Source organism: Chelonoidis abingdonii, chromosome 6 (assembly GCF_003597395.2).
Source record: "Chelonoidis abingdonii isolate Lonesome George chromosome 6, CheloAbing_2.0, whole genome shotgun sequence".
In the NCBI taxonomy this organism is placed as follows: Eukaryota; Metazoa; Chordata; order Testudines; family Testudinidae; genus Chelonoidis; species Chelonoidis abingdonii.
In genome coordinates this window covers 45,541,377-45,552,975 of record NC_133774.1, presented here as the reverse complement: position 1 = coordinate 45,552,975, position 11,599 = coordinate 45,541,377, and the positions used below count along the sequence as shown (strand labels likewise).

The following is an 11,599-nucleotide window of genomic DNA, read 5'->3' as shown; positions in this document are numbered from 1 at the left end:
GGGTTTTTCAACTGTACTCCCACATTGAGAGCCATCCAGTAACACTACATGAATGTTAAGATTTTTCCATCTTGAAGTTTACTTACTGGAACCAGTGAGTTACTGTCATCATCACATAGAGAGAAGCCAAGAAGAAAACGAAGTGGAAGTAGGCATAGCTGTATACTGTGCCTCTCTTTTCATCATAAATTACAGTCTGACCACCGCTTTCTTCAACATGCTCTTCAGTGTCAGCTGTACGAAACAGGAAACAAGAAGTTGTTTCACGCAAAAATGGAAACAGTGGTAGAGTTTACATCCTAGAGATCTAATTAAAATGAACAATTTTAGGCCCAGTTCAGTTCAATATCCTTATCCAGCAGAAAACTTAAGCATGCTCTTGACTTCAGACACATCCTTAAGTCGCATTGAAGTGAATGGAATTTAAGCACATGTTTAAGTGCTGCCATGAATTCAGGTGTTTAACTTAATCATAGGATCCTGAGCTTCCTCACTTTATATTGGTCTCAGTCCAATACTCCCTTGCTGATACCAAAGTGAGAGTCCCAACACCACTGGGTCTTCTGACAGAGGGGGCAGCAATTGGTACTCCATTTGTTGTTCCTACACCCAGGCAGACAGCAAAGGCTTGATACAGAAGAGCACAGAATGCTGAACACACAGATCTGGCAGTGACAGCAGGACACATCCATTTGAAAGTAAGTTAAGAGCAGCTACTCGCCTTTCACACTTTTTTAATTCATGTAATGCAAGAAAAGAGATTAACCACATATGGATGGAATGGGAAAGTAAAGTATTTATATATTTTTAAACAACAAAATTGTACAGATTTTAAAATAAATATATAAAATTAAGTATTCCAGAGTAGTCTTAGTTTTTGAATATTTTTTCAATGCATTGCATGCTGCTGAAGAAGTTTCAATTTCCACAGATTTAGGACACATGCACCTCTGTATATACAGGGCCTTGTCTTAATTATACTCTTGTGGTTTGGGCTAAATGGCACAAGAAGTGCTAAGCAAAATTTATAAGAAATGCATAGTTACCATCTTCATCGGGTGCACAGCAAAAACAGCAACGAGCTACCTACAAGGCAGACAAAGTTAACAAAGAGGTTTCATGCAACAGAGAAGTAGAACAGCAGATTAAGTCAGCCTATTGTGCCTACATTACAAATACTAATTTATAAAAACACTGCTTTGTATATTTGCAACAGACAACACAGCCAAAGCCTCAATCAGGAATAACCAAGCAATTTACAGCAATAGAACTTTTGGAAGTTAGGCAGCTACACTGCAAGTCTTGGTGTTAATTAACCATTTATGGAGAAATATATTGCACATATCCATTTTACATAATCTAAGACCAATATTCAAATTACAAGAGGGTAGTGTAGCTACAGTGGAGTAATGCTGTGTACCATAGTTCCTTCTTCAGACCTAAGTCACAGGTGTTTTTTAAAGTAACATTTCTTCATAGAAATGAGGATGCAAAGAATATTAGAGATTTTGACTGCATTCAGCAAGACTTATTATACAAATTTAAGCATCAAGCTTAAATGGACATTTGCAAGGTTGAAGTCAGCAATAGTAAACAAAGTTACTTTTATCTTCATACCATTTTATGTAAGCAAGGTTTTTTTGTTTTGTTTTTTGATGGACAAGCTAATTCTTCACACTGACACTTCTGAAATGCATTTGGGTATTGCCAGTGTGTTTTCCTATTTCCACTGCCTTCTAATATACAACATTGGACTTTTATTGTGTTTTCTCCCAGTATTTTTCCTTCTTCTGCACAATTCCACAGTACATGTATTAACTCTGCATTTTCTATATTACATCTTCAACATCTGTTATTCTCTAATATGTTTCAGTTTCTTCTGGAGGAGAGGGTGTTTGGTTTTGAAGTATACATACCAAGAAATTGTGTTGTACTTTAAGATTTGTGATCTTTATACTTCAGTTTAATAGCTAAGGATTTTCACACTAGCTGTGTATGATTAATCAATCTCTGGAAGCAAAAGAGGACAAAAAAACTAGCAAAGTTCCTGCTTTAGAGATTGGCTGACTAAGTTTATTAAACAGGAGAATAAAGGCTCTTCCTATAGTTTGGTTTAACAGGGTTCTTTACTTTAAGTTAAATTTGGACAAGAACTATTGCCTTTCACTTCCCTTGTTATTTGGCTACATCAAGATCTTGAAGTTAATGCCAGGTTCCTTTAAAAAAAAAAAAACAGCCACTTTCTTTGGATACATGTGTTAGAAATTCAGGCCTTGCACATTAAGTAATGTAATTAGCACTGTTGGCATGCATACAAATAGCCATTCAGAGCAATTAATTATCTCTAATTTAGATACAGAAAGACTTTCTGTATAAACAGATGCAGCTGCAGAATTAGGTTTACATTTCTTGTCAAAAGACAAAGGCCCTTTATCACAGGAAAGACAATCAGAATGCAATTAATTGGTCATTGCTTTATATTCACATGCAACAGTCCCCATATAACTCTTTAAAACCAAATGATTTAGCAATAACTCTACTGTTGAGTGCTCCAGTGAAGCAGTTCAACCTTCTCAGACAAATGGACCAGGGTTACCAGGCTAAGACTGGCGTACCAGCCGGTGCCTTCCGCTTACCATTCAGCAATTTGCATTCTAACATTCTACAATAAAGCTTGAACTGCTTCAACTCTCACACTGGCAAGACAAGACTGGGGTCTGAAGCAGTCCAAGCGCTGCTCTGGATCAAAGTATGCACAACTGATTAGTAAGGAGGCAAAAAATGTGCATGGAATCCAGTGCAGAGGGTCAGCGTTAAGGCTGCATGTGCGTGTGCCTGGAGTACCAGGCATACATGCTTGAAGTACAATGATTTTGCAAAATGGAGTGCTAATAATATCTATTTAATATTGAGCCATAAGCAATAGTTACGATTTTTCAAAGATTTATATGAGTACTACCTGCATGTTTGGGTATATAACAAAGTTAATTACTGTAGCATTTTTAAATACTTATCTTTGCAACCAAGAAAGTCTAGAAACACCACTTTTTAAAGATGACAGTATGAATGCTTAGGTTCTGTACCAAGTTTCATGACACCCAGAAAGCTTTTACAATACATAGGATCAGCTCTAAGTCTGAGTCTTGATCTACCAAAAAAAAAAAAAAAAAAAAAAAAAAAAAAAAAAAAAAAGCTAAATTTGAAGCATTTAGTTTGACCCATTTAGATAGAGTGTACACATTCTGAGTGAACATATTGAAAAAAGCGGATTTATGGTTTTTTTTTAAATGCTCAAAGTTAAGTGGGTTGAGTTATTTTGCTCAAGTTTTCTCATAGAATTCACCTTTGGGGTAAGACCAAACAAGGATATTTCTACCTCAGATGGAAGCTACAGCAACTAAAACAAGGGAACTAGAATGGAATGGGAATTCAGTCTTCCATACTGGGAGCTGACAACATCTGTTAGACATTTGTGAAGCTAACAAATGCATGTATGCAATAGAATGGCTTACTTCTACCATAGCATGACAATTCAATGGTGACAGTACATTATCTTTTTCACTGTAAAAATGCCAAGAAGAAAGCCACAGAAGGGGGGAAGAGAGGGAACAAAACAAAGTGTTAGTGGTTTTGGGTGGGAAGAGATTAAGAAACCCTGGTGTGGAGCACTAATACTTGTGCTCATGTTTTACTACCTTTGAATTTTCAAAACTGCCCTGTTCTGCAATTAAAATATAGTGATCTCATCTTTGCCTATATTCCTAATATTGACTTTTCTGCCTCTAACTGAGAGGAAGTGAGCTTCTGGGGAACAGTTAAATTCCAGTTTAATGCAAGCTGTATCATCACAGGACGTCTGCAGAATGCTAGGGAAAAAACTCCAAAGACAGCAGCATACCATTTAGGACACATTAGCCAAGTCCTCTGAGGGACCAGCTGGAGCTGCTGAGGAGCCAGCCCAGGCAGTAAAGAGTCAGGAAATCCCACCTTTCCTGACAGGAAGAACACATGGACTGTGAATAGGCTTTTTACTTAGCTATCTGTAACAGAGTGGCTTGCCCCAGAAGGCCTGGAGCCAGCAAACCCTAGCTATTCAGAAGGCACACCTGAGCAGGGATCAGGGGGTTACCCTATAAAAAGCAACAGGAAGCTGTAGAAGTGGGGAGTGCTTGGGGGAGAAGACACCAGCATGAAGCTGGAGAGAGACATCAGCAGAGGCCTGCTAAGGCAGGGAATGGTGGCTGGGAGTGAGCAGGCTCCATCAGAGAACCCTAAATTATCAAGGAGGGAGCTGGCTCCATGCAGAGAAGACCCTGGGAGAACCCCCAGCAGAAAGACTGGGAGCACAGACTTTATGGGGATTTGAGAACTTTGTTTGGGAATGATTGTATTGTAATAAATCCAGCCCCAAAGAAGGGAACTGCTGAACTACAGAAGTGTTGCATGGAGTTCTTCAGGGGGCCTGAAGAGGGAAAACGGAAGCAGAGTCCTGCAGAGCCACTTGTGGCCACAAGGGGTTGCTCAAGAGGCAGCTGACCCTTTTATACCATCCTTCTCAGTTCCAGTTCACGTAGAATTTGCAATACATACAATCGGAAGTAGTACAGCTTGAAAATCAGCACCAAGATGGTATGATGGGAAGAAAATTTGTCACAGTTCGGGGAATAGTTAACTCACTTCAGTTTCAGGCGTTGTATGTATTCCTCTCAGTGCTTCAGAGCTTGCACGAGTTGTTGAGGTCAAACTAGAATCAAAGAGAAGATAGCACCATAACATGCAGTGTAAGTATATGTTTCCTGTGATGCTGAGAAGTCACACGCACATCTACAGTGCTAGAAGGGAGTGAGCCTCCCAGCCCAAGTAGTGTGCCAGCAATGGCACTGTGGATGCTGTGGCTTGAGCTGCAGCTCATGCTTTCAAGCCCCTGGGCCTGAGCTTGGGTGGCTAGGTCAAATGCCCGCCAGAGCCACAGCCACGCTGCTGAGTTTAGCGTACTAAGTCAAATGAACCTAGCACGAGTCTGTGTAACCCAGGCTGGGAGTCTTGCTCCCAGCTGCAGCGTAGACATACCCTAAGGGTCCAGTCCTGCACCAACTGAAGTAAGTGATACCACAGAATGTAGGGTCAAGTGCTAAGTCTGTGAAAGGTTTATTCTGTGCAAGTAGAAACCTACAGGACAGATCACCATCACCAGACTCATTCCGTAAGCCTGAACTTAAAGATAAACTAGACGGCTTCTATTAATGTCAATGCCACCAGCCAGAAAAGCTAAACACACTGATGTGCATTTCAGAACAGGTTCTCCCTGCTATGCATGACGAGTGTTTTGCCATTCCAGACTAGTTTTACAGCAATTGCTTTGACTGATCCTGTAAATAAAGACCACAGTCACAGTCTTGCAAATGAGAAACTCATAATTAGCAGACAGACAATCAGTATGTATAAGCTAGGAAAGACTATTTATACCATCTTCCTCTGCAGCATGGGGCACGGGTTACTTGCTGGAGGATTCTCAGCAGCTTGAGGTCGTCAAACCACAATTTGAGGACTTCAGTAACTTAGACATAGGTTAGGGGTTTGTTACAGGAGTGGATGGGTAAGATTCTGTGGCTTGCATTGTGCAGGAGGTCAGACTAGATGATCATAATGGTCCCTTCTGACCTTAAACTCTATGAGTCTATTCCATTTCCTGTAAAGTCTGTTTGTTGGGGGAATCCTTACCAGTTTCCACCCTACTTCTCTAGAGGAAGGATGGCTATGTTACACAAACTCTCCATGACTCACAGTGAAATGTGAACACATCTCTATCTAGGTACTTACATGGACCCCAGAACTGTAGTAAACGAGCCATTCTGAAACATTTAGCAACAGAACAACATACTCTGCTCCTTGTTTCCTTCCCACCATTTAGAGGAGTGTAGATCTCATACTGAGGAGGAAGCCACAAAAATGAGTGTCTCATTTCGTTCTAAACATGGTGGTATTTGTGGTCTTGCTCCATAGTCTAGTTTCAACTCTTCTAAAAAGTCTGTCTTCTACACTGACAAATCTTTCCTATTGATTGAAAGATTCAAAAGTAGATGTAATAGGAGGTCATTGCAATAATCAAACCTGGATCATCATGAATATATGGATTCATGGCAAGAGCTGTGTCTAGGAGTTACCAAAGTTATGCGGTTTCTCCAGATGGGAGGACTGGTTGCACCACCCTCTAAGACAGCTACTTTGGGGTGGCATTGGTAGCAAAGGCCAAATTCTTGGAGGATGGAGATTTTGAACTGGACTCTTATTCAGTGCAGAGCCAACGCAAAGATCAGTGCATTGTAGTTACAGTTACATGGCAACTTGTGTTGCTAAGCAATTGGGAGTTTTTTCCTGGTTCATTCCCAGATATATGAGTTGCAATAATATAACCCAGGTACCACAAATGCACAGACTGATGTGCCCAGATTCAGGTCCAATAGGAAATACCAAGGTAGCCTGGTTTCTCCAGATATTAGGACTGGATATCCCACCTTCTTAAAAGGCACTCTCAATGCCACTCCCAAGGAGGTTCTTTTAGAGCATAAGACTAAATTTAGCTAAGTTAGAAAAGATGGGAGATCAATATGAAAACTGAAAGGTGGACAAGGAACTGGTTAAAGAGGAGACTACAACAGGTCATATTGAAAGGTGAACTGTCAGGCTGGAGGAAGGTTACTAGTGGTGTTCCTCAGGGATGGTTTTGGGACCAATCTTTTTATTACTGACCTTGGCACAAAAAGTGGAAATGTGCTAATAAAGTTTGCGCATGACACAAAGCTGGGAGGTATTGCCAATACAGAAAAGGACCGGGATATCATACAAAAAGATCTGGATGACCTTGTAAACTGGAGTAATAGTAATAGGATGAAATTTAATAGTGAAAAGTGCAAGGTCACGCATTTAGGGATTAACAACCAGAATTTTTGTTATTAGCTGAAGACGCATCAGTTGGATGTAACAGAGGAGGAGAACAACCTCAGAGTATTGGTTGATCACAGGATGACTATGAGCCACCAATGTGATATGGCCGTGAAAAAAGCTAATGTGGTCTTGGGATGCATCAGGCAAGGTATTTCCAGTAGAGATAAGGAGGTGTTAGTACCGTTATACAGGGCACTGGAGACCTCATCTGGAATACTGTGTGCAGTTCTGGTCTGCTGTGTTTAAGAAGGTTGAATTCAAACTGGAACAGGAACAGAGAAGGCTACTAGGATGATCTGAGGACTGAAAAACCTGGTCTTATGAAAAGAGACTCAAAGAGCTTGGCTTGTTTAGCCTAACCAAAAGAAGGCTGAGGGGAGATAGGATTACTCTTTATAAATATATCAGAGGAATAAATATCAGGGAGGGACAGGAATTATTTAAGCTCAGTATCAAAGTGGACACAAGAACAAATGGATATAAACTGGCCATCAGAAAGTTTAGACTTGAAATTGGAGGAAGGTTTCTAACCATCAGAGGAATGAAGTTCTGGAACAGCCTGCCAAGGAGAGCAGTGGGGGCAAAAGACATATCTGGCTTCAAGACTAAGCTTGAAAAGTTTATGGAGGGGATAGTATGATGGGATTTCAGCAATTAACTGATCTTTGACTATTAGCGGTAAATATGCCCGATGGGATGTTAGATGGGGCAGGATCTGAGTCACTATACAGAATTCTTTCCTAGGTGTCTGGCTAGTGAGTCTTGCCCACATGGCTAGGGTTTAACTGATCTCCATATTTTGTGTGCAGATTGACAGAGGCCCTGGGGGGTTTTCACTTTCCTCTGCAGCGTGGGGCCTGGGTCACTTGCTGCAGGATTCTCTGCACTCTGAAGCCTTTAAACTGTGATTTGAGGACTTCAATAGCTCAGACGTAGGTTAGGGGGTCGATACAGGAGTCGGTGAGTGAGATTCTGTGGACTGTGTTGTGCAGGAGGTCAGACTAGACGATCATAATGGTCCCTTCTGACCAGGGCCGACTTTAGGGTGATTCCCACAATTCCTGGGAATCGGGCCTTGCACCTAAAAAGGGCCCCACAGCATCTGGAAGAGGGGCTCCGCACCCTTCACCGAAGTGACGGCAGAAACAGCAGCAACCAACTGAGCTGCCGCCCAATTGCCACCATTTTCAGCAGATTTCGGCGGCGGCTCTTTCGAATTGGGCCCCTACGTGTCCTAACGCCAGCCCTGCTTCTGACCTTAAAAGTCTAAGTCTAAGACAATCTGTCACACCTCCTTCTACAAACAGATTAAAAAGGTTTTGTAAGGGATTTCTGCTTTTTAATACTACATGTATTTCAAATCATTTTTTTAAAGGCCATGTTATTGCTGTACTAGAGCAGCTGTTGACTTGTATTTACTTTCCACATCAACATATTTATTCTTCAGCTGAGCTAAATTTTAAGAATAAATCATAAAGCTATTAGAATTTTTTAAAAAAAAAAAAGACTGATGGTAAAAGTTTCTAAACACAAAGTGTCTTTCACTAGATTATTAACACCACCCTTTCTACTAGTGAACATCAATATTAAAAATATCTAAGTTACAGTAGAACCTCAGAGTTACTAACTGACCAGTCAACCACACACCTCATTTGGAACCAGAAGTACACAAACTGGCAGCAGCAGAGAAAAAAAGAGCAAATACAGTACAGTACTGTGTTAAATGTAAACTACTTTTTAAAAAAAGGGAAATCAGCATTTTTCTTCTGCATAGTAAAGTTTCAAAACTGTATTAAGTCAATGTTCAGTTAGTTTTTGAAAAAAAAAAAAAAAAACCCACAAACATCTTGTTCAGAGTTATGAACAACCTCCATTCCCAAGGTGTTCTTAACTCTACTGTATTTTTCACTGTTTGCATTTTTGAATTTCTCTCATGGACAACCAAATAGACTAATCAGTTTCAGGAGGCCTTCTAGTCAATTTCATATTCAGATTCTCAGACACTAGCAGTGCTTGATCACATACATATGAAAGACATCATTCAATTCATTATGCACATTGCATTTAGGAAGTTTATTAGACTGGGGTCCTTTACATGGGTGGCTACGGATGGAGAGCAACACTACACTATCCCAGCAATTTGCCACAAGGTTAAAAACCACAAACCATGTCCAAATTACTATCAGAGAAGCTACTACTACTTGGTGGTACTTTCTGTAGAATAAGACTTTGTGGAAAAGTGATGTTTCTCGTCTTGAAGATTAAGAAAGTTTTCTAACATGAACAAAGGCAGTGTTGTCTTCCTGTGTATGCAATCAGACACATTAAACCAGCTATGTCTGCAGACTCAGGAAGGCAATGCTTCACTGGTTCACGTTTGGAATTTCTTCCACCAGTAGATATGGATCCTTTTCATAAAATGCTAAATCATCATTAGGATTCAGTTTCATCACTAATCATTTTAGAGAAGAATCATCCAGCCACTGTGGCAAAGTATGATTAATCAGATTAATTTCCCGCCTTTCATGTAATTCTGCCTCTAGCAGTTGCTTTGCATTTACATTGCACACATTATAAAATCTTAATGTTTGATCTCCACATTTAATTTAGAGTAGGGTAACAAAAAAAAAAAAAACAAAAAAAACAAAAAAAAAACAAAAAAAAATCAAACCTGCAAAGACTTACCAAGAATATAAAATGCAACAAAACAGAAGGGCAGTGCCCAATCCAGTAACCAGGGTCTCATCTCCGTGCAAATCCTGACTAAAGTCAGGTACGCAGATTGTAATGTTCTTATGGTTCTCACCCAGGACTTTAAAAAACAAAACAAACTTAATTAACAAGTTCTTTTGACTTCAGATGAAAGAACATAATTTGTTTCCCGAAACATCAAGAACATTGGTTTTTTAGAAAGATTATCTAGGCTGGGAGGCTGAAATTAGACTTGCCAGATGTGTTGTTTCTTGAAGGGCAGAACTACAGTAAACTTCAGCATTTAGCTGGCTCAGAGTGGAGAAATGTCAGGCCCTGGGGTAGTTCTTAAAATCCCAGGGTCTCTGCTGGGCCAGTCACTAACACTTCACCTCCCCGCTATTTTGGAGGGCCAAGTGACATCTGAAGAAATTTAAAATTATACACACATTGTAAATGTGTTACTGTTTGTAAAGCTTGGCTCACATTACCCTGTACAATGTCTGTTTAAGACAGGGGTGTTTTAAGGGCAGCCCAAGTGCCAAATATAGGCTCAGTGAGGTCTAAAAACATGGCCTGAGGCACCTCTACTCCTAAAATGATGTACAGAGGACAAGGAACTACACTGGTTATGGGCATACATTTTAAAAAAACATGCAAGTTACCTGCTGCCCTCAGGTTCCTGGCAAAACTGCCGGCATAGTGCTTGGTGTCCCAGAGTACAGATAATGTTGCTTGACAAATACATCTGCTTTGAGCCAACGGCTGGGATATTTCTAATACCTACCTGCCCAGTGCATGCTCTTGCAAATGCAATTGCTTTCTTGCCTATAAATTGGGTGTCTCGTTCAAATTTACCAGTGTGTGTCATTCTCCAACTTTCCTTCTGACAGGTGGACAGCTCAGACAGATGAAAGCCTACACATCGCTAAGTCATTCCTCACCGTTCCTTTTCTAGTTACTGCTATTCTAGTAAAAAGGAGGCAATTCTTACCAAGACTAGCCTAAATTGCAGAGGTTAGAGCAGTGGTGGGAAACATATGGGCTCATTGGGATAATCTGATTGCAGGCCGTGAGACATTACGCTGACTGACTGTCTAAAGGAACCGCCCTCCCCCCCGGCAACTCCCAGTGGTTGCAGTTTGCTGTTCCTGGCCAGTGGGAGCTACCAGAAGCGGCAGGCCGCAGGGACGTGCTGGCCACCACTTCCCGCAGCTCCCATTGGCTGGGAACAGAGAACAGCGGCTACTGAGAACTGCAGGGGGCAGTGCCTGCGGATGGTCAACATCAGCATAAGGTTGCTCACCACTAGGGTGGTGGGCAACCTGATGGGCACAGGTTGCTCACCACTAGGCTAAAGGAAAGGCTTTAGTGCAATTCATCTGAAATCACAATTTTATTTTGGAGCTTGGAAAATGGCTCGCTGTTCACTAGATTCACCAGTCTGGATGGATTCCAAAAAGGAATTTCTTAAGAAAAAAATGGAGACAAACCAAATTTTTAAAAAGAGCCTAATGTTAGAAAAACCATAGCAAGGTTTTTTGGCATCTGGAGATGCTCTGGAAATATGAGGCACAACGTGTACTTCAAATTAGTATGCACGTGAAGAACAAGGACACCCATATCTGGTGAGGATTAGTCTTAGTTTTTTATTCTCTGTGAACAGCAACTGTAGTACTACTCAAATGTCCCTGAAACAAAAAAGATATGAGAGTAATTTTTCACATGAAAGGAAAAATGGGGTAAAAAACTAGGTAGTTTGCTTTGTTAATTGGAAGCATGGAATCAATCTAGCACATCAATTATAGGCAGGGCCCTACCAAATTCACAGCCATGAAAAGCATGTCACTGACTGAAATCTGGTCTCCCACCATGAAATCTGGTCTTGTGTGTGCTTTTACCCTATACTGTACAGATTTCAGAGGTGACACCAGTGTGTCCCAAACTGGGGATCCTGACCCAA

General features: G+C 40.8%; 1 protein-coding gene across 2 annotated transcripts in view; it reads right to left on the bottom strand.

Moving 5' to 3' along the window:
- SERINC5 (serine incorporator 5) overlaps positions 1–11,599 on the bottom strand; it is a 76,102-nt gene that overhangs the window by 8,114 nt on the left and 56,389 nt on the right. For both annotated transcript variants that reach the window (XM_032765009.2, XM_075066993.1), the window contains exons 8-11: positions 9,631–9,757; positions 4,678–4,744; positions 1,047–1,086; positions 87–234 (exon numbers count right to left, since the gene is read on the bottom strand). In XM_032765009.2, the coding sequence (XP_032620900.2) occupies positions 87–234; positions 1,047–1,086; positions 4,678–4,744; positions 9,631–9,757 (382 nt within the window). The remainder of the gene's footprint in view (positions 1–86; positions 235–1,046; positions 1,087–4,677; positions 4,745–9,630; positions 9,758–11,599) is intronic.